Here is a 24072-nt window from a genome sequence, read left to right on the forward strand (position 1 = left end):
CATTTTCGTAATACGCCAATTTCATCTAAAATTTCGAAAAATAATTAATAACTCAAAAACCGTTGAAGATAGGGATGGAAAAGTAAGAGTGAATAGATTTAATATTTTATGGAGTATCATAAAAAAAATAGAAATACCGGATGTCCCATTCAAAATAACAAAGTTGTTGCCAAATTGTCGTACATCCGGCAACACTGGAAATGTGAAATTATTTTAAAAATGTACCTCAACTGGCCAAATATCTATCCACAAAATTTGAAATCTTTACCATCAATAGTTTCCATAATAATCTAATAGGCCACTCACCTTGGGACACCCGATATATACTTACTAGCTCCTGAGTACAACCTTGGTCGCTGTGGTGACCCGGTTGTCTTGGATCCATCCCGCTTGTCGGTGAATTAAAAAAAATAAAAAAAAAAATATATATATATATATATATATATAGAAAAACAGTTTGTGCCAAGGCTGCTCAGAGGGATGTAAGGAACTTCCTCACCAGTCTAGTATTGGCGAGGATTACTTCTTTTTGAGCTGTGCTCAAAAAGAATAGACGATAGACTGTTGATCTTTTCTAAATTATATATATATATATATATATATATATATATATATATATATATATATATATATATATATATATATATATATAATTTAGAAAAGATCAACAGTCTATCGTCTATTCATCTATATTTCGAACCAATATGCGGTTCTTCTTCAGGATGCTAAAAATCACACAAATTACAAAGTTGGAAAGTTGTAAAAACAGCAATCTATGCTTACATCTGACAGGAACAGAATTATTTAAGATGATAAGTGCAGCTATAAAAGGTCTTCTACTCATAAAATTCAATAAAAATCACAATAAATGTAGAAATCCCAGAAACGTTGCCGTAATGCATATGTCAATTTTACAGGTTAACATTCATAGAACAGGGGAACACAGAGAAAACAACAATTCACAAAGTGACATAAAGTCATGTTTATCTAGATGGCCTACGATCTAAGGATAACAAATAACTATATACAACACTTAAATTCTTCAAGTCAGTCTTCTTATTTATATTATTTTCATTTTCATTTATAAAACACATTTCAAGGAAACTTCTTTTATTATAGTCAGAATTGGTACATAATATTTCAACTTCATCAAACTTAAAATGGTGGTCTAGAGAGGACGAATGGCTAGCTAATGCACATCTATCAGGTCGTAATCTGGCGTCACTCTTATGTATTGAGATACGTCTTTTTAAACATTGTGATGTCTGTCCAACATACACAGACTCACAGTTCTCACATGGAATGCGATAAACCACGTCAGATCTAGACATGGTGTGGATCCTATCTTTAGTTTGGCTGAAAAGAACGCCTACTACTAAAGGATTGTACTTCGCAATTTTTATGTTCTCAATTTCTTTTAGAATTTTGGTCAATTTACCTGTTAATGGTGGAATGAGGGGCAGGCTTACATATTTGTCATGTGTGGCAGGTTCGACTAATGTCGATGTTCTTATTTGTGGGGCCTCGTCGATTTGGTCAGAAGTTAGAGAATGCAGACATCTGTTCAAAAACATCCTAGGGTAACCATTGTTCTCAAAGATCTTTTCTTCACTGTTATGAAGAAAGTCTGGATGGCAGATTTTCTTAATTCTACGAAACATACCTTTAATTAAGTTAGTTTTCATAGCCCAAGAATGGTTGGAACTATAATGTATATAACGACCTGAAGAGGTCGGTTTTTGGTACCAATCCAATTTTACAATGTTACCTGCACATCTGATAGCTTTGGTGTCAAGGAATGGGACACCATTTTCAGTTTCTTCTTCTGCACTAAACTTAATGTGGTGGTCGTAGTTATTGAAAACTGCCAAAGTCGTAGCAGTCCTGTCTTCGGGAATAGCAAGGAGAAGGTCATCAACATATTGATAGGTAATCGGCACCTGGAAGGGTTGTAGAGGAATGCAATATTTCAAAAGCACTGACATGACTATATTAGCCAAAATGGGACTGATTTTACTCCCCATTGCACAGCCAAAGATTTGTGAAATGAAGGAACCCTTGAAAACAAAATAGCTGGACTCAAATAAAAACTTTATGATTATTAGAAAAAGTGATATACCTATGGTTGTGACCTGACTTACTCTGGACCATTCCTGCTGGATAATTTGTATAACTAGCTCTAGTGAAATATTCGTGAATAAACTGACAGCATCTAAGGAAATGAGTTTATACCCTTGGGGTAATATAAAGTTATTAATTTTGGAAGCAAATTGGAAAGAGTCAGCTATGGTATAATCATGGAAATCTGAGAATGCTTCTGTGAGAATCTGTGTCATAAATTGACTGAGTTCAACTGACGCTGAGCCAATTGTGGAGACGATGGGCCTCAATGGGATGTCTGCTTTGTGTACTTTAGGAAGTCCATATATTCTTGGTGGAATCGCTTTATAGGTGGTTAATTTTCTGGCCATGGAAGCATCAATAAAACCTTTGTCTTTCAGTTGTTTGACAATTTTGTTGTTTTTATACTGAAATTCATTGGTAGGGTCTCTCCTCAATTGTTTGTAAACTGACGAGTCTTGTAGAAGCTGGTTCATTTTCTGTTCATACTGTTCTGTGGAAAGTATTACTGTGATGTTACCTTTGTCAGCAGGAGTGATAACCAAGTCATCATGTGTCTTGACAAATCTTCTAGCATTGGTCAAAAGGTAGTGCTCAAAGTTATGTGTCATCTTTGAATTGTGCACGAAGTTGGTAATAGCATTAGTGCATTTAGCTCTCAAGATATTCTGCCTGGTGATAGGAGCCAAGTTGATTATGTTCTTTATGGCTGGCTGGTTGCTGACTTTTAGGTTTTGACTTTACACCTAGCACTGTTGCTATTGAAAATGCTGCACAGTATATGATGAGGCGTAATGATTCGAGATCATGGTAATCAGATAGATCAGAAGATACTTTGGTATAATCTCCTTGTTGGTCATGACCAGAAGATGAGATAGTTTCTTGGATGTCCTCAATCTTGGTAGAATCGGTCGTCTCAATGGATCTGTGCCCGTCCCGCATACTGTCATGTCCAGCACCGGCTCCAGACACGCCCTGACGAACCTCAGGCAGCGGCTCTATATTCCTATTCCTTAAATTCACCATCATTCATGGGTTCCTCCGTGTCGTGGGGGAAACGGCCTTTGATCGCTTTTTACGATCCGCAGAGCTACGTTGGAAGAATTCTTGAGCTGCTTTGCACACGGCTTCGTCCGTTACCCTGGACAGCGACCCTTCGACAGGTTTCATCTTCCCGGGTCAGGGAGCTCCTGGAATCTGCGGTGGGCAGAAGTCGATTCAACTCTCCTGATAGGTGAATCGCTAGAGATTCACCTACCGCTACCCGTGTTATTATTATTATTTTTATATAGATTTCGACTCTGAAAGGAGAAGATGGCGTGAATGGCTCATCACAGTTAAACATTTATATGGTAACAAAGTTATACCCACAAAACCATCTCTTTCGGACTTGAAGTCTTCAAAATGTCATCCTGTTGAGATGAGTCCAATTTTAGCTCATAAATTTAGTGATAATCGTCCTTACAAATCGGTTAAAGTATTCAATGATTCGGTAACAGCTTTGTTGGACAGCGGGAGCAACGTTTCAATCCTGGGTAATTCGGCTCTCTTTTAGTTGAAGAAATATAATTTGTCCTTGAATTATAATGTATCTGTTCAGGTCTCGACAGCGGATGGACAAGAGCAGAACACACTAGGTCTAGGTTTTATTCATGTTCCTATTTGTTTAGAGTGTACATCAAAAACAATAAAACTTTTGGTTGTTCCTTCTATTGCGCACAAATTAATTTTGGGGATGGACTTTATCCGATGTTTTGAACTGTCCATAGATTTTAGGGATAATTCATTCAATTCAGAAATGTTGAATATTTTTGCGATTCGTGCTTTACTGAATCTCTGACTAAAGAGCAAAAAGCTCAAATCGATAGTGTTGTCAATTTGTTCGAGAATATCAGCCCTAAATATAAAATTGGTAAAACTAATTTATAGACCCATCACATAGACACCAAGGGTTCGAAACCAATAAAGCAGAGGCAATATCCTTTGTCTCCGGCTATGTTGAAGATTTTGAATAATGAGGTAGACGAAATGTTGAAATTGGACATAATCAGACCGGTAACTGAATGTTCTCCGTGGTTAAGTCCTTTGTGGTTAGTCAAAAAGGAGGACGGTTCATATAGGGTGTGCTTCGACGTTCGGAAGCTAAATTCTATCACGTTACCGGATAGTTATCCTATGCTCTTAATAGATTCTATTATCAGCAAAGTTCGAGATGCACAATATCTTTCCTCATTAGATTTGAAACAAGCCTTCTTCCAAATTCCTTTAGACAAAGAATCTCAATTAAAAACAACTTTTGCTGTTCCTGGTAGAGGTCTCTTCTGCTTTGAAGTTGTACCTTTCGGTCTGAATAATAGCGCCCAAGCTATGTGTAGGTTAATGGATAGAGTTATAGGTCCTTCATTGGAACCTTGGGTATTTTATTATCTTGATGATATTGTTGTAGTAACCCCAGATTTCGAAACTCATATTCGTGTGTTGAAGGAACTTTACTCAAAACTTAATAACGCTAACTTGACTGTTAATTTCGATAAATGTAAATTTTGTCGGTCTTCATTGAATTTTCTTGGTTTTGTTGTGGATAAGGATGGGCTGAGAACAGACCCCGATAAAGTTCAGGCAGTATTAGAATATCCCACTCCTACAAATACTACTCAAGTCAGACGATTAATTGGTTTAATTGGGTATTACAGGAGATTTTTGGAGAATAGCTCAACAATCTGCGCTCCTATCACCGATCTTCTCAAAGGAAGAAAGAAGGGGCAACCTATCGTTTGGACAACGGAGGCTGACGAGGCATTCACAAATATTAGGAATATGTTGACTACTGCTCCAATACTTGCACGTCCTGACTTCTCAAAACGTTTCTTCGTTGCTGCTGATGCTAGTAATTAAGAAGTAGGAGGAGTTTTATTCCAGGAAGAAAATGGCTTTGAGCATCCTATAGTTTACTGCAGTAAGTCCCTTAACAAATGCCAAAGAAATTATACCACTACATAGAAGGAACTATTGGCTATAGTGTCCTCTATCGACAAATTCAGACCTTACATTGAAGGTACTGAATTTACTGTTATCACTGATCATTTATCCTTAAAGTGGTTGAATTCGATGAAGGATCCATCTCCACGTTTAGCCAGATGAGACAAAGTTGTCACAACATAAGTTTGATATCGTCCATAGAAGCGGCTCTCTCAATAAAGTGGCAGATTCTCTATCCAGAATTCCGGAAAGTCATAAAGACGAGATTGCTGTGCTGGATCTGAAGGATATGAAAACTGACACTTGGTATCGACGGATGCTGTGTGAAGTACAGAAAAATCCTCAAAAGTATCCCGATTTCAAAGTAGAAGGTGAAGTTTTATACAAACATATACTTCCTCAATCTAGACTTTGTGACGATTCTCCAGAATGGAAAATTGTCATTCCAAGTCCTCATAGGAAAGAAGTCATGAAAATGTATCATGATGATCCTCTTGCTGCTCATTTGGGTATTTATAAAACATTATCACGCATATCACAATTATATTATTGGCCAAGAATGAGGAAACAGGTGAGAAACTATATTTTGAACTGTAAAGTCTGTGCTTCTTGTAAAAGTAGTTAGCTTCCTCAGGTAGGACTTATGGGCAAAAATAGGGACATACGTTTTCCATTTCAATTAATATCGGCTGATTTATTAGGACCTTATCCTAGATCGAAAAGCGGCAATAGATATCTTTTAGTAGCTACTGACTGGTTCACCAAATTTGTCTTCATACATCCCTTAGCGGAAGCAACTCGTAAGTCTATCGTGAAATTCCTAGAATATAATGTATTTTTGATATTCGGAGTACCTCAAATTTTCGTTGCCGATAACGGACCTCAGTTTCAGTGGCGTACCCAGACATAAGCCTTGGGGGGGGGGGTAAAGAAAACAAATTTTCAAAGTTTCCTTTTTTTGAAGAAGTTTTCCAAAGAAGTTTGCTTACTCATAATAAGATTGTGATATATAAGGTTGTTACATATAATGGATATTCCTCCTAGGGGGATATATTTTTGAATATTCGCGCTGAAAATGGAAGTTGGTTACAGAGTCCATCAGCTAACTTCAAGCCATACTGTTCTGTGGCGATACAGAAATATAGGTTAAGTTAGTTCTATGATTACAAGTTGTTTTTAAGTTATCAGTTATCATGTGTACACAAAATAAAAGTTCTTAAAAAGTTATCCGAGTATATCAATTGTAATCCATGGAGTTTTTCTCATTTTTAATCGACAAATAAATAAAAGGTTATGGGACCAGTATTCCAATTGCAGTATTGCAGTTAAAATTTGCCTGGTCAAGGTGTGTGTGTGAAAATGAATCGCAACTTCAATGTGCCTCTGTTCAATGGGGATGGATTCCTGAATTGGAAATTCCGGATGGAAGGATTGTTTATCGAACAAGATGTAGCAGGATGTATTAAACATCAGAAATATGTCGAGTCGGAGAAAGATGAAGGTAAGAAGAAAGAAAAACTTAAAAAAGATAACCTTGCAAATAATTTGATAATTCAATATGTTCATGACTGTCAGATCAATTTGCTGAGGGATAAAAATACAGCTTTTGATATGTGGAATTCCCTGGTAGAAACATTCCAAAAGAAAGGATTATGTGGGAAATTAGTTCTAAAGAAGAAACTGCTCAGTATAAAGATGCGAGATCAAGAGAGTCTCGAATCATACATAACAAGGTTTGAAATTCTTGTAAATGAACTGAGAATGATTGATGAGAAACCAATGGATGAAGAAGACAATTTTGTCTTCTTCATCTTCTACATATTTATGTATTCTAATGATGGGGTTGACGACGAAGTATGATACTGTTGTGTCGATTATCGAAAATATGACTTTGGCAGACATAACCTATGAAGTAGTGAAGAGAAAATTGAAGAATGTAGATGAAAAGTCAACAACTAGTCAAGTTTCTAGATCCAATGAGCAAATGTCATTTCAAGCCAATACAAGGGCGGTGTGTCATTATTGTAAGAAGCCCGGACAACTGAAGCGGGATTGCTTCGCATTCAAAAATCGATATCACAATCAAAGAAACAGGGATGGATATCAAGGTGACCATAACTATGATGATAGTCGTAAAAAAAATTTTAGATTCCAGAATAGTAGAAACTCAAACAATTCGAAATACAGTAGGTCATTCCTCAAAGAAGTCTAATATGAATCAAAGGGACAGTCATATAGCTGATGTGTTTGAAGAGGAGAGTGAATCTTTCATGGCACCTGTTGATAATAATGTTGAAGCTGAAGTTCCAAGTAGTACTACAACTAATCCAGAGGTATCTTTAACCGAGAAATTGCTGGTATTTTACATGGATAGTGGGTGCACAGATCATATGGTACGAGAAGCTGATGTGTTTGCTTCATATCGTAAGCTGAACGAACCTATCAAAATTTCAGTGGCCAAAGATGGTGAAACCATGGAAGCTGTTGGAATTGGTACAATCAAGGCAGAAATGAAGAATAGAAATTCTACTCATAGTTGCGTTTTGGATGATGTATTCCATGTACCTTTAGCTAGAAAGAATTTACTTTCAGTTAAGAAGGTTGAAATGTCAGGATTATCCATTGTTTTTTCTGACGGAGATGTTCGTGTTTTAAAAAGGGATAAAGTTATTGGTATTGGATGTAGGAAAAATTTGTATGAATTACATTTTCTTATAAATAGGTACCATAATTCACTATGTTGTGATAACACGATGTCTAAAGATAAACTGTGGCATTGGCGTTATGGCCATTTAAATTTTCCAGCCATTAAACAATTGATTGATAAGAATTTGGTTGATGGAATGGATAATTTCAAAGTAAATGTTCAAGGTTTCTGCGAGCCCTGTATTAAAGGTAAGATGACTAGATTACCATTTTCTAAAACTAGAACTAGAGCTAATGACTTGTTGAAAATTGTACATTCAGATGTATGTGGACCAATGGATCCAGTAACTCACAATGGTTTCAGATATATTCTAACATTCTTGGACGATTATTCCCATTTCTTACATGTGTACCTATTAAGAACTAAAAGTGAAGTATGTAGTAAATTTAAAGAATATTTCATGTTCACAAAATCATTGTTCAATAAAAGTATCAATCGATTGCGATGTGATAACGGTGGGGAATATGAAAGTGAAGAATTGCAACAATTCTTTAGAGATAATGGAGTTTTTATTGAATATACCGTCGCTTATAGTCCAGAACAAAATGGAAAATCTGAAAGAATTAACCGAACATTAATTGAAAAGGCTAGAACCATGTTGGATAATGCTCATGTACCAAAAGAGTATTGGTCAGAAGCTGTCTATACTGGAGCATACCTTATCAATAGAAGTCCAACCAGTACTTTACAAAATGTAACACCAGCCGAGTTGTGGTATCAAAGAAAACCTGATGTAAGTAATCTTAAGATATTTGGTTGTGTTAGAGTTCACCCTGTGTAACTCTTTTTTAAACATGCCTACAATAAAACAAATTGATTAGTCCATCTAGCGGCAGCTAGATGAACTTGTTTATAGAAGACACTTGGTCCATCTAGCGGTGAATAGACGAACTCGCGTATGAAGAACGATGAATCCTTCTAGCGGCCTATACAAACAGTCATAGAGGACAACTAGTCCACCTGGTGGTAAAGGAACGGTTGATGACCGTTACGTGTGATTTCGATGTTTCATTCGATGACTGAAAGTGGTGGATGTAACACACGTGTTTTTTTGAAAAATCTTGTTAAAGAGAAAGTATAGTTAATAGTGTTGAATACGAAATATCTAACTTGGTAGCAGAGCGAATAACTCTCAAGTTTGACAACAGTATTTTAGTCGATATCAGTGTGAAAATTGTTAAATTAATCCCATATAATAAAATGGAAAAAAGTCTTGAAGCTCAAACTGAAGACCTTGATTGGGAAATTGCATCTCCACACCTTGATGAGGAAGTTGATATAGATTTGGCTACTTTAATAAAACAGCAAGTAAGTGATGCTCTACAAAAAACTCTTGGACCATTGATGAGTAAATTAAAATCCAGTGCTGATTCATCTTCCTCATGTGGCTCAAAAAGCTCATTGGCCTCCCAGTCACATATTGAAAAATCGATGCCTCCATTTCAAATTCCATATATACCTGCAGAGGAAAAATTAACAGGAACTAAAAATCTTGCCAAATGGAGGGTTAGACTTGAACTAGGACTTCGTTCATTGAATCTCCTAGATTTCCTAACAGAAGAATATGGAAGTTCAACTCATAATATGCCATTTGATAAAAGAGTTCTCTATGATGCTCAAGCAATGCAATATTTGAGATCAACAGTATCCAAGGGCATTGGAGATAGTTTGCTGAAATGCAAAACGGCCAATAGTGCTTATAAGCAGATACAAGAAATGTTTTCTGGCCAAAAACTTCAAGAATTTGTCGTTCTTGAAGAAAACTATAACAAGTTGCACTTTCGTGACTACTACTGTCCCATGAAATTTGTGACAGAATTTCAAAATAGTATCGAAGAATACAGAGAATTAGGAACAGTATTTGAAGAAGATTTATTGATTGCTAGATTCTTGGCAAAAATTGAGAATCGCTACGAATCTGGTAATCCATATTCAATCTATTATAATATGATGCGAAGCTTGCCCGAACACCTGAGAAACTTCAAATACGTAAAAAATCGATTTTTGGATGTTGACAATACCCATATCCGAAAAAGGAAAAATGAGAATGAAGGAAGTAGAACGTGGAAGAGAAGTAAGCTCACAACCCCATTGAAGGAAATGAAGTACAATAATGAAGTTCAGAACAAAAGAAGAAACATCGACTTCAACAAGAGAGTAAATATGACTGATCTATATTCCAAGGAAGAAATAGAAAAATTGAGAAGAATGGATTTAGAATCGAAAAAAAAACCAGTGCAAGAAGTGTGGAACCTACTTCCATATCCAAAATGAATGTCCCTATCCAGGGAAACTCTGTTATAGTTGCCATAGATTTGGACATGAAAAAAAGGAATGCAAAGAAAGTGAGTATGAGAAGGATTTAGTATGTATTAACAAACTCAGTTACACGAATCTAGAAACCCAAAATGAATCTATATCTTTTCTTGTTGATTCTGGTGCAACACATCATGCTATTAATAATAATAATATTTTGATTGATTACCACAAATTTGATAATCCTCTACAAGTCACAACTGCTATTGAGGGTACATGTTATGCTATAGGGGAAGGATCTTTGATTCTTCTAATTGAGTTTGCTAAAAGAAAATATGTACTGAAGCTTTTAGGAGTTCATGTAATTCCTATGTTAAAAGACAATATTTTAAGTGTTCGAGCATTCAACTTGCAATTTAGTACATCTGTTATCTTGAATACCTCGAATGGAACAATTTCATCGAGGAAACTACAACCTAAGATTGCTTTGATTCCTACACGTAATGGGTTGTATCGTTTACAAGCACAAGTACATACAAAAGATAAATTTACGCATTTAAAAGAAAAATCAATATATCCTTTATCAGAAAAAGCAAAATCAGTTAGATTAAATAATATAATTAGTAAAAATAAAAAGAAACCACAGTTGAGTGCTCGAACAGTAGAATTGTTAATAGAATCGGAGGGGGAATTGTGGCATGAAAGGTGTGCTCACATTTCCTCTACCTACTTAAATAAATTACGAAGTGTGTCCACAGGAATGACAGAATTTATTTACAATAAAGCAATGGAAAAATGTTCCACATGCTCCCTATCAAAATTAACCAGGAAAACGTTTAACAAAGGTAGAGATGGGTCAACTAGACCATTTGAGATAATTCACACAGATTTAATTGGTCCAATCTCACCAGCTACATTCGTTAACAAGAATAGATATATTCTAACCTTTCTTGATGACTATACTCGCTTTTTACAAACGTTTGTGATAAAATCCAAAACACAAGTACCTGAGTGCTTAGAGCAAGGTTTAAGAGCTTTAAAATCAATGTTTTCTGAAAAATATTCATTTAAACTTATGAGATGTGATAATGGAACAGAATTCACAGGCAACACGACTACGTTAATACTTGATAAGTACAATATCGAATTACAAACTGCAGAACCATATACTCATGAACATGATGGTACAATTGAAAGAATGAATCGCACTTTAGAAGAACGCATTCGTGCTTTGCTCATAAGTTCTGGATTCTCATTATCTTTTTGGGGCCTAGCCACTCACTGCGCAACTTATTTGTACAACAGAACTCCTCATTCAGCAATTAATTTTTTCACTCCTTTCGAAAAAGCGTACGATAAACAACCAGAAATGAAATATATAAAGAAATTCGGTTCGCGATCGTATGTTAAAAATGAAACAATACCTAAAGGACATAAACTCGCACCTAGATCAGATGTTATGTATTTAGTAGGTTTTCGCGATACAGGGTTTATAATGTTCGATCCAAAAACTAGAAAAACAATTAACAGTTGCAATGTTGAAATAGATGGAAGTATTTTATATAAACACGACTTTCCCTCAAAGGAACAACTAAAATCATTATCATTTTCTACCATATCAGAAATTGAAGAAAATTGTGTCAAAGTAGGTTTTCAACCATCAACTAGTCAAATAAATACGGAGACAGAATCACTAGAAAATATTGAAAATTCACCGAATTGTACAAACTCACTATCACTAAATCATTGCTTTATTCCATCGTGTATTAATTGGTCATTCCTTGATACGCATATTAAAAACTTTGATGAAATTCCTATAACCTTCAAAGAAGCAATGACTGGAAGTAATAAAGAAAAATGAGAGCACGCAATCAACTCTGTTTCGAGAAAGCTATCACTTGATTGACTATTCGAGCTATCTGAAACTATGTTTCGAGAAAGCTACTACTTGATTAACTATTCGAGCTATCTGAAACTATGTTTCGAGAAAGCTACCACTTGATTGACTATTCGAGCTATCTGAAACTATGTTTCGAGAAAGCTACCACTTGATTAACTATTCGAGCTATCTGAAACTCTGTTTCGAGAAAGCTACCACTTGATTGACTATTCGAGCTATCTGAAACTCTGTTTCGAGAAAGCTACCACTTGATTGACTATTCGAGCTATCTGAAACTCTGTTTCGAGAAAGCTACCACTTGATTGACTATTCGAGCTATCTGAAACTCTGTTTCGAGAAAGCTACCACTTGATTGACTATTCGAGCTATCTGAAACTCTGTTTCGAGAAAGCTACCACTTGATTGACTATTCGAGCTATCTGAAACTCTGTTTCGAGAAAGCTACCACTTGATTGACTATTCGAGCTATCTGAAACTCTGTTTCGAGAAAGCTACCACTTGATTGACAATTCGAGCTATCTGAAACTCTGTTTCGAGAAAACTACCACTTGATTGACTATTCGAGCTATCTGAAACTCTGTTTCGAGAAAACTACCACTTGATTGACTATTCGAGCTATCTGAAACTCTGTTTCGAGAAAGCTACCACTTGATTGACTATTCGAGCTATCTGAAACTCTGTTTCGAGAAAGCTACCACTTGATTGACTATTCGAGCTATCTGAAACTCTGTTTCGAGAAAGCTACCACTTGATTGACTATTCGAGCTATCTGAAACTCTGTTTCGAGAAAGCTACCACTTGATTGACTATTCGAGCTATCTGAAACTCTGTTTCGAGAAAGCTACCACTTGATTGACTATTCGAGCTATCTGAAACTCTGTTTCGAGAAAGCTACCACTTGATTGACTATTCGAGCTATCTGAAACTCTGTTTCGAGAAAGCTACCACTTGATTGACTATTCGAGCTATCTGAAACTCTGTTTCGAGAAAACTACCACTTGATTGACTATTCGAGCTATCTGAAACTTTGTTTCGAGAAAGCTACCACTTGATTGACTATTCGAGCTATCTGAAACTCTGTTTCGAGAAAGCTACCACTTGATTGACTATTCGAGCTATCTGAAACTCTGTTTCGAGAAAGCTACCACTTGATTGACTATTCGAGCTATCTGAAACTCTGTTTCGAGAAAGCTACCACTTGTTTCTTCTTCTTCTTCTTTTAGCTAGGGAGTTCCCTGTTTGCTTGGCCTTGGTCTATTCTATTTACTCATTCATTCAAACTTGGTCTATTCTGCAGATGAGGAAAACCAGATAATTGCAGATAATCAAACCAATTGTTTGATTATTCGAAGCTATCTGAAACTCTGTTTCTAGAAAGCTAATACTTGATTGATTGTTCGAAGCGATCTGAAACTATGTTTCTAGAAAGCTGCCATGATATATTATTAAGAACAAAATGAAACTGTACTTTATTATAGCTGAAACTTATAAGGTTTTGTCTTTTCAGATAAAGAACCAACTCGATTTGCCACGAAATAGGATATTGAAGAAAAAAAAATTCGGACAGAAAAAATATATATATAAAAAAAAAAAACCAATTTATCAATGAAACACGACCATAAAGTAGGAGTTCATATATATAAAATATATGATTTTAATGAATTTTCTCTCTTTTACCTTGTCGGCATGGGAGGGGGTGTTAGAGTTCACCCTGTGTAACTCTTTTTTAAACATGCCTACAATAAAACAAATTGATTAGTCCATCTAGCGGCAGCTAGATGAATTTGTTTATAGAGGACACTTGGTCCATCTAGCGGTGAATAGACGAACTCGCGTATGAAGAACGATGAATCCTTCTAGCGGCCTATGCAAACAGTCATAGAGGACAACTAGTCCACCTGGTGGTAAAGGAACGGTTGATGACCGTTACGTGTGATTTCGATGTTTCATTCGATGACTGAAAGTGGTGGATGTAACACACGTGTTTTTTTGAAAAATCTTGTTAAAGAGAAAGTATAGTTAATAGCGTTGAATACGAAATATCTAACTGGTTGTTCTGTTTATTTTCACGTCCCTAAGCAATTAAGATTAAAATTAGACGTTAAACCTAAAAAGGGCGTATTCTTAGGATATCCATAAATGGTTACAAAGTTTTAGATATTGAGAAAAATGAAATTGTCCATGTTAGGGATGTAAAATTTAGAGAAGATGAGTTTTTCTTTAGTCAAAATGTGAACTGTAATTCAAAATTTGAAAATATTGATCATCTCCATAATGAGGGAGGGGATTCGGATTATATTAAAGAAAATGTAACGATTGAACTTGAAAATCCCAACAATACAGAAACTTCTCAAAATTTGGTTCCCACAGTAAGAGAAAAGAGAAATATCAAACCACCTAATAAGTATAATGATTATAAAATATACATGGCACTGTGTAGTAATAATTTTGTTGATAACATTCCTAATAACTATCAAGATGTTTTGAATAATAAAAATAAAGTTCAATGGTTAGATGCTATGAAGCGGGAAGTAGACTCAATTAATGAAAATCAAACATGACAAATTGTAGAGAAACCTAGTGATTCAAAACAAATTTTAGATACTAAATGGGTATATACTTTGAAAGAAACTGAAATTGATTCAAAAAAATATAAGGCTAGGCTTGTTGTTCGAGGTTTCAAGCAAGATGAAAAATCATTTAGTTATGAGGATATTTATGCACCAGTAGCGAAAATGACTACTATTCGTTTCGTACGATGCTGTCTATTGGCGTAGAACATGATTTTCATTTTCATCAATTAGATATAAAGACTGATTTCCTCAATGGAAAATTGGAGGATGAAGTTTATATAAATGCACCTCCAGGTATTCCATTAGATAGAGATAAAATATTTAAGCTGAATAAAGCATTATATGGACTGAAACAATCTTCAAATTGCTGGAATAAAACTATTCATGATTTTCTTATAAAGATTGGTTTTAAGAGATCGGAAAATGACTATTGTTTATATAGTAAAGGAGAATCGTATACGTTTATTTTCATTTTGATTTATGTAGATGATTTTATTGCAGCTAGTCCATCTCTTGAGCTTGTAAATAAAACAAAATCAGAATTAGCTAATAATTTTAAATTCAAAGATAAACAAGTGTAGGATTTCACGTATACCTACTTATGCGTTTCGTCCCTGGCACACACACCGGACTCATCAGTGTGACTTTGGTATAATTGTGTGTGCCGTGTCACAGACGCTTGGAGAATTTATTATTATCGGGAGCCGCCGGGACTCGAACCCGGGACCTTGTTGCATCTCGGTGAGTGAGAACACACTCTTAGCCTCTAGGCCACTGAGTGCAGTGTTTTATTATTGTTGCTATGTGGGCTTTATGAGAAGCCGCCATATGACTCCCTCCCCAGTGACGGAGGAACGAAACTTATGCGTGTTACGAGGTCATCGGTGCAGCTGGGTGATTGCCGCCTAATCATAGCTGCACCTCGCGGCATCGTGCGGACGGTGAATGCCGCCTATTCAGGTCCGCTATACCGCGGCAGACCAAGGAGCACGTATTGCACGTCATGGGAATGGGCGTCTAGAGTTTCGTTGGAAATTGCAGATATATGGGAGCTATGCATCAACCTTCTGCTTTCCAGGACACATCGTTAATATGGCCATTCCCATCACGTCGGGCTTGCATGCTGTGACGACGGAAACACGAGGCTCGGCGTGCCATCGGCTCTAGTTCCGACGGACACCCCAGTAGCCGTAACGTTGAGCGGGGCAGTTTTCCGCCATCACGTCGGGGTCACCAATGTAGGATTTCACATATGCCTACTTATGCGTTTCGTCCCTGGCCATCAGTGTGACTTTGGTATAATTGTGTGTGCCGTGTCACAGACGCTTGGGGAATTTATTATTATCGGGAGCCGCCGGGACTCGAACCCGGGACCTTGTTGCATCTCGGTGAGTGAGAACACAGTCTTAGCCTCTAGGCCACTGAGTGCTGTGTTTTATTATTGTTGCTATGTGGGCTTTATGAGAAGCCGCCACACAAGAATTAAAACACTTTCTTGGTTTAGAAATTGACCATGATAGAGAAAAAGGGGTCTTGACTATAAAACAGAGTAGTTATACAAAGAAACTACTGAAACGTTTCAATATGGATAATTGTTCTGTACTATCTGTACCTATTGATCCAAGTATTGTAAATCTAAATCATACTGTTAACAATGCACATTGTAATAAACCATATCGTGAACTGATCGGTTCACTTATGTATCTAATGTTAGGATCTCGTCCTGATTTGTGTTTTAGCATCAACTATTTCAGTAGATTTCAGAATTGCTATTCTGACCAATTGTGGAATTATTTAAAACACGTTTTAAGATATTTGAAAGGCACTATTGACTATGGCTTAACTTATAAGAAATCAAATGATAATGTTAACCTTATAGCTTATGTAGATTCTGATTGGGGTGGTGATACGAAAGATAGGAGATCTGTATCGGGATATTTATTCAAAATGAATGATGAATGGTCAACTGAAAAGCAAACTTGTGTCGCTCTATCAACAACAGAGTCTGAGTTGAATGCATTGTGTGCTTGTACATCTGAGGGTTTGTGGCTGAAGAAGATTTTGGTAGATTTAAAATGTAATATTCAGAATTTCGTTGTTAATGAAGATAATCAAGGATGTATAAGCATAATAATAAATCCAGAAAGAAATGCCAGAGTAAAAAACCATTTATATAAAATACAATTTCATTTGTGAAAAGGTAAAATCAAAGGAAATGATAGTAAAATATGTCAGTACTGAAAATCAGATTGCAGATATTCTAACTAAAGCATTGTTAAAATGTAAATTTGCAAAATTCAGAGACTTGCTTATTACTGTATGAATGACATATTTAATTCTTAATGTTTGTACTTTTATGCTGATTATTGAGATTATTCTATTCCTTGGTACTTATCTGATGTTTAATTTTTTGTTCTTAACTTCTAACAATTTTCAGCGAGGGAGGGTTTTGAATATTCGCGCTGAAAATGGAAGTTGGTTACAGAGTCCATCAGCTAACTTCAAGCCATACTGTTCTGTGGCGATACAGAAATATAGGTTAAGTTAGTTCTATGATAACAAGTTGTTGTTAAGTTATCAGTTATCATGTGTACACAAAATAAAAGTTCTTAAAAAGTTATCCGAGTATATCAATTGTAATCCATGGAGTTTTTCTCATTTTTAATCGACAAATAAATGAAATATATCCCCCTTATCCCCCCCTTGGGTACGCCACTGCTCAGTTTATTTCTGGTGAATTCAAAAATTTGATGAATAAATATAAAGTACTGAAAATTGGGTTCAATGCTCGATATTTTCCACAGGCGAACCCAACTGAAAGAGTCAATAAGACTATTGTAACTGCTATAAGATCTTATATGTATACAGAACAAACTCTGGGATGAAAATATCCATCAAATAGCACAAGCTATTCGCCTGGGTAAACATGAGGTCACTAAGTTATCCCCTTCACATTTATGTTTTATGAGGAACGTCCCAACGGATGGTTCATTCTATGGAAAGATTTCGGAAAGAGATAATAATTTCATAGAAATTTCTGAGAATGTATTAGACCCCGAAGTTCAGCTTAAAGTCCCTGAACTATTCGAGGATGTCAGAAAGCGGTTGTTGCATTCGCATGAATTAAATAAGGGTCGATATAATTTGAGACGTAGGGATGTCAGATTCCGAGTGGGAGACAGGGTTTAGAAGAAGAATTTTATGTTATCCAATGCAGCCGATGATTTTTCCTCTAAGTTAGCACCTAAGTATATTCCTTGTCATTCATCACTGGTATTCCTGACTTTTTAAATATTCAACTATGTAGTGGCAAAGAGGACAGGAGAAATAAAAATCGTTAATGAGATGCCGACGTTTCGACCTTTATTTCTGGTCTTTTTCAAGGCTGGAAACAGAACGACATTGAAAATATGGGGCGTAACATAGTGCCATAATATAAAAAAAACAGTATACTTTAGTAGGTATAGAAACAAAATACAACAGAGCAACATAAAAACATACTTAAAAACACATACCTATTCATATGGATTATCCCTCTCAATATTCTGAGGTGGACATAAAACTGTGTCGTCAATTTTTTAAAAACTCGATATATAGGTCCATTAGTCAATAGATAAAATTATTCGAAATCTTTCATTAGAATTTTAGGGTGTTGAAAGATATTTCCTATAATAAACAACTGAACCAGTTTCCGTATCATCTGTCATATACAGAGCGTCGAGCGTCATATGGTGATCTAATATCACAACATTTTAGAGATATATAAACGGATGATTCGTTCTTGATGAATTTCAGGAACATACCTCTTTCTGTGATATTAGATTACCATATGACGCTCGACGCTCTGTATATGACAGATGATACGGAAACTGGTTCAGTTGTTCATTATAGGAAATATCTTTCAACACCCTAAAATTCTAATGAAAGATTTCGAATAATTTTATCTATTGACTAATGGACCTATATATCGAGTTTTTAAAAAATTGACGACACAGTTTTATGTCCACCTCAGAATATTATGAGGGATAATCCATATGAATAGGTATGTGTTTTTAAGTATGTTTTTATGTTGCTCTGTTGTATTTTGTTTCTATACCTACTAAAGTATACTGTTTTTTTACATTATGGCACTATGTTACGCCCCATATTTTCAATGTCGTTCTGTTTCCAGCCTTGAAAAAGACCAGAAATAAAGGTCGAAACGTCGGCATCTCATTAAGGATTTTTATTTCCCCTGTCCTCTTTGCCACTACATAGTTGAATATATTCCTTGTGTTGTTCATAGAGTTATTTCACCTTTGGTATACAATTTGAGGGATCTCAATGGAAATGACCTGGGTAATTTTAATGTTAGCTATTTGAAGTTGTATATTAGTGATAGTGCCACTGATGATCGGCACGACAATTATTAGTACCTAATATAATTTTAATTTTCTTTATTTTGTTCACATTTTTTTGTGTGTTGAGGTCATTTATTTGATTTTCAGCTTAGTTTTTTATTTTTGAATTTTCTCAATTGATAAACTTGGACAGACAGCTTAAGCTGGGGCTTTCAGTTATGAATATTGAATTCCCATATTTTTGGTCATTTTGGCATAGAGATTATGCATTGAGTATGTAAGTTTGCATAAATATTCTGTCTGTCCGAAATTTGTCAGAAGCGATTGTTTACTATTCAGTGAAACTAATTTTTGGATAGATTTTTTAACTGCTTTTGTTTAGATTCACAATATTTTCAGATTTTCTCTTTTTGTAATTGATTCGAATAGATTAGCACCAATAATTTTACCTTGTGTAGTATTTTGAGTGTGAGATAGTATCTCACTGGCGCCCAACTTTAGTTTTTTGTTGTTCTTTCTATCTTTTAATGTCGTTCTGATCTGATGTCCTATTTTGTCGTGGGTTATAAATTATATTATGAAAAGGGAGGTAGGGAGGAGAGTCAGATTGATTGTGTATAGTTTCTTGAAGCTATATACTGCCAATCTTGAACTGTTCACTGAGTGGTTTATTTTAGAACTTTTCAAACCAAATTAAAGAAGAACCGTAGAACTGTTCTCTTTTTAGCTACTCATATCATTGAGAGCATCATGAAATAACCTTGAATTATTTGTGATTCGTTATTATAATTGTATGTTTTGTTCAGAAGACTGATGTGGGGACAAATATCTTTTATATATAGTAATTTCTATTAGTAATATTTTTTTTTATTGGACTGAAGAGGGTACACAAACTTCCTGTAGCGCACTGTCCAATAGGTTTGCTGACCATCTAGCATACCATGTCTCCTTTCTATTTTTGATGGGTACTTGTTTCGAATATGATTAATTTCTATTTCAATATTTAAACATTAAAATTTTTGCTACTTTCAGGGTTTTATGCACTCATTTTTTTTTTTTTTTGGTGGGTAGAGGAGATGTGTAACGATACGATCGTTACAACTTTCTTTTTTTTTTTAATTTTAATTTATTCATTACATATTTGTTGTACCGTCACTGCATTTGTACGTGTATCGAAGAATTCAGATTTGCAGATGGGCGCATGTTTTCAATCTGATAAGATATTAATCGGTTATTCGAAGATTTTATTCTATCTTTTCTGCTTTGTCTGGTAAATGAAATAAGTCATCGGAGTTGACTTCTTGATATAGATATTTTTTGGTATTAAATTTTGAGATTTAGTTGATATTTCATAGTTTCTATTGGTTTAGTGAAACTCAATAAAAATTGAGGTGAGATGCCTATATCTTTTGAAATATATATATTTTTTTTGCAATCTCCTCTGCCCAACAAAGATTTTTTTTTTCAACCAAAATTCGATTCATCCTTGCCGTTCAGGTTCATTTTTATTCGCTTCAAAATTAATTTTTCTTATAGATTTCATTATTTAGATCATTTTCATATTCAAAATCTCACGCCATATAAAATAAATCTTCACTAAAGTGTTCCCTTCAATTCAATTCACTCATTAAAAATTTTTCAATTTCATATTCAAAATTCAATGTAACAGTTAAAATCAGTTCCAATTTTATTTGCTAGATCATTATTTTTTTTTGAAAAATGGCTGTCGATTCACATATGTAATTTTTTTATACTTGAGTACACAACTTTTTATGCGAAACATGGACGGCAAGGACAATATATTCTACTGAACGGTCTCTGAAAGAAATTAATTTTCCAGTTTTTGGATGAAGCCCAGAATTTCGATTTGAACATATATTTCCAAGATTGAACTTCGTTGACCAACATCCAACTTCGAAGAATCCATCACATCTGAAAACTGTGGTCATAAGAACCTGGAAATCCTTATATGGTGCTGTGACAGTATCGTACCAAATCAGATGGTTCTTTCTGCATGGGAGCACTTCACCTGGATTTTAATTGCTAATGGAAGTATTCTGCTATGTATTTTGTAATTTCATTCGATATCCAATTTATATAATTTCGTATGCTCTATTTCATTTTTCATTTGAGACAATTCGCTTCAAAGCTATTCATAATAATTTTCATTGTTGAAATTCAATTGTAAGCAGCTATTTTTCAATATTTCACTCTTAACTTTTTATTACAATTTGAGCAATTTAGTGGATCATTTCATCTTATTAATAAATCTCTGAAAGTGGATGAGTTTGTTTTTGTGTGGGAACCAAAGCCTTCGAAATTGCTTTCTATTTTGAAAATAGGTTCCGGGCTAGCTACAACCTATTAACCCCGACCACCTCTCCGACTGAAGCTAGTAAGTAACAGATCTCTGAAGAGAGGAGAAACACTTAATTGGTTACAATGTTTTCCGGCATTATTCAATATCAAATATAAAATATTATTAACTCAAGAAAAAAAAATCCAAATCTTAATACATAAACAAACAAAAAAATTGAAAATCATAAAATCAATTCAAAACATTTTTTTCTTATGCACTTCACTAACTCCAGCATGGAGTTTAATCACTTTTCGGGATTTCAAAATTTCACTATCGCGGCACTTTCTGGTTCCATAATACTGCGTCCTTAGGTTGTCTAGTTGAATGGTACTTTATTTCTTCCATGGATCTCATCTTCGTCACGGAAATAACCTTTTACTTCGATGTCCATCATAATTCTGGTGATCTTCTCTTCTTCGGCTTGGTGACTATTCATTTCTCTCATAGGGCTGATATTTCATAAACTGGCTCGCTTTATTTTTCCATACAAACTTTCATATAAGGACTATCGGTAAGGGAGCCATTCCTCCCAAATTAAACATACTCGTCGTCCAACGACGTCTACTGTACTGCTAATCCACTAGCATACTTCAACCATTACATCTTGGTTTCAAGATTCAGGATTCTCTGAGCATCTTCTTTATCCTCAGTTCCATTGTAATCCCATCTTCTTCTTCCTCCATATTATAATCTTCCTCATCGTCTTCTTCTTCAGCTATCACTCTAAAGCTCCTCTTTATCTACAGCCTATTGATTGATTTACTCTCTAACCAGTTTATCGAAAAGGTGATCGTCACTTCTCAGGTAATATTCAGTTATAATCCACATTGATATATATTGTCTGACGTCATGATAGCATTTCAGTTTTGGACATCAACACACACAATTGGAAGTAAGGTTATTCCGTTAACTAGGATTTGATCCGTCCATCTTCCTGAAGATTACTTCCATCCTTCGTTGTAGACCCTCTTTAATTCGCAAATTTCCATAAAATATTACAAAAAAAAATTATCTGTGCATTATTTAGTTCTAACTAGATATCATTATCTCCATCAAAATTTCGTTATCAATCAAAATAAAAAAACTCAAACCATCTAATTATATGAACATAACCACCGTAAACGTTAATTGAATTTCCCACAAAAGAAAAAAATATTCCATATATTTTACTGTCAAACCCTTGGGTTGAATGTCTCCTTTATATTGTCTCAAATTATCTATTCTGATTTCCAAATAAAACTCCATAAAATTCCCTTTTTTTCCTAAAGCCTAACATAAAAAAGAAACCTTTATTTAAAAAAAAATTGAGACATCCATATCCCAAAACGGGGACCCTATATCCGATAGTGGCTTCCTTGGAAGAAGGAGCCACTAGAATCTCACGTTGGGCAGGGTCGACTCAATTCCCTGAGGGACCTGTGTCCCACGTTACCCATAAGTTATATGAAATCCTAAATAAAACTCAACTAACGATTCGGAACTTTTAGTGAAAATACGTCATAAATCCAAATTAAAAAATATTTATCATCATTACTCAGCACCTTTAGTGTCTTGATTCCATAAATTAAATCCTCAAACGAATTCACAATATCCAAATTACTTCATATATTTCCTCAACTATTTCAAAGTCAAACTGTTCTAAATAAAAATTTCTACTTTCATTTCGCTATACTTCCCTAATATGAAAAAACGATTTATCAAAATTTACCAATATTATCAATATTTTACGCTGTTATGTATTATTTTATCAGTTCATATTTTGAATAAATTCAATATAACGGAGAGAGGGAAATTCAGGTGACCGACCGACTGGAAGAAGTACGGAAACTCAGTGTAGTATATTCAAGATAATCGTATTAGTAATAAACCTAAAAGGAAATTTACGTCCTTTTATTAACAAGTACACAACAACTGGCGACGAGGATTTAAAGAAGAGCAGAAGATATTTTATATATTCTGATAAACGAATCTACGCAGGAAGCTATGGTTGAAACTCGAAGTATGAGTGCACCAGATGTAGTTTTTCAAACTACGTTCAACATTGAGCCCTATGATACTACTTTGAACTGGACTAGATGGGTACAACGATTAGAAGGTTCGTTCAAATTATTTAATATAAAGAAAGAGCATTCGATATTCTTTGCAACAAAATATCACCTCATATGTGAAATCATACGATGAGCTGAAAAACATTTTACAAACATACTACGCTCCTGCAGCACTTGAAATAGCAGAGAACTACAGATTCCATCAAAGAAAACAGCAAGACGGAGAAAAAATTCAAGAATTCGTAGCAGATTTACAAAAACTGGCAGTAACTTGCAGTTTTGGTGGATATTTGAATACAGCACTGCGGAATCCATTCGTTTTTGGATTAAGAAGTAAACGAATTCAATCAAGAGTATTGGAGCAAGACAACCTAAAATTCGAAGAAGCAGTCAAGATGGCGATTGGTATAGAATTGACGGAGAAATATGTCAACCAACTGAACGAGGCCAGCTACTCAGGAGTGAACCAAGTGCAGCAGATGAACGAAAAAAAATTCAATAAAAACCAACAAGATAAAAGGAAGTCTTTTTCTAAAAATAATTTCAATACAAATAATTTCATTAAAGATAATATGAGTAAAAATAATAAATTCAATTCTAGTAGATACACCAATAATAATAATATTAAATGTTTTAGGTGTGGTAGAAATCACTTTGCTAATAAATGAACCTTGGATGGGAACACACAGTGTTCAGGTTGTGGAGGAAAAGGGCATCTCAAAAAAGTTTGTTTCAGGTCTCAATCGGTGAATTACACAGCCGTTTCTTCCGAACAGATTGCCGAAATCT

At 35.0% G+C, this 24072-nt stretch overlaps 1 protein-coding gene and 1 long non-coding RNA gene across 4 annotated transcripts; one reads left to right on the forward strand and one right to left on the reverse strand.

Moving 5' to 3' along the window:
• Positions 1-742: 742 nt before the first annotated feature.
• On the reverse strand, positions 743-2891 carry LOC123684390. 2 transcript variants are annotated; one of them, XM_045623630.1, is made up of 2 exons: positions 1439-2891; positions 743-1356 (listed from the first exon to the last, which is right to left on the reverse strand). In XM_045623630.1, exons 1-2 carry the CDS (start codon positions 2730-2732, stop codon positions 1250-1252), a joined length of 1401 nt encoding a protein of 466 aa, XP_045479586.1. In that variant the 5' UTR covers positions 2733-2891; the 3' UTR covers positions 743-1249. The 2 variants fall into 2 exon arrangements, with proteins under 2 accessions (XP_045479586.1, XP_045479585.1); XM_045623629.1 differs by having other exon boundaries at positions 743-1369.
• A 15427-nt stretch (positions 2892-18318) lies between these two features.
• Positions 18319-21159, forward strand: LOC123684258. Of its 2 annotated transcripts, none has more exons than XR_006748121.1 (2): positions 18319-20267; positions 20717-21159. It is a non-coding gene; the product is annotated as an uncharacterized LOC123684258 (long non-coding RNA). The 2 variants fall into 2 exon arrangements; XR_006748120.1 differs by having other exon boundaries at positions 18319-18578.
• The last annotated feature ends 2913 nt before the right edge of the window (positions 21160-24072 follow it).

This window comes from Harmonia axyridis, chromosome 7, assembly GCF_914767665.1.
Source record: "Harmonia axyridis chromosome 7, icHarAxyr1.1, whole genome shotgun sequence".
NCBI classification, from domain to species: domain Eukaryota; kingdom Metazoa; phylum Arthropoda; class Insecta; order Coleoptera; family Coccinellidae; genus Harmonia; species Harmonia axyridis.

Bases quoted from the DNA above. Each gene is read 5' to 3' on its own strand.
- LOC123684390 (XM_045623629.1), bottom strand. From the start codon at position 2,732: ATGACACATAACTTTGAGCACTACCTTTTGACCAATGCTAGAAGATTT. The intron at 1,370-1,438 runs GTAAATTGACCA...CTTTAGTAGTAG, and splicing joins CCTCATTCCACCATTAACAG to GCGTTCTTTTCAGCCAAACT.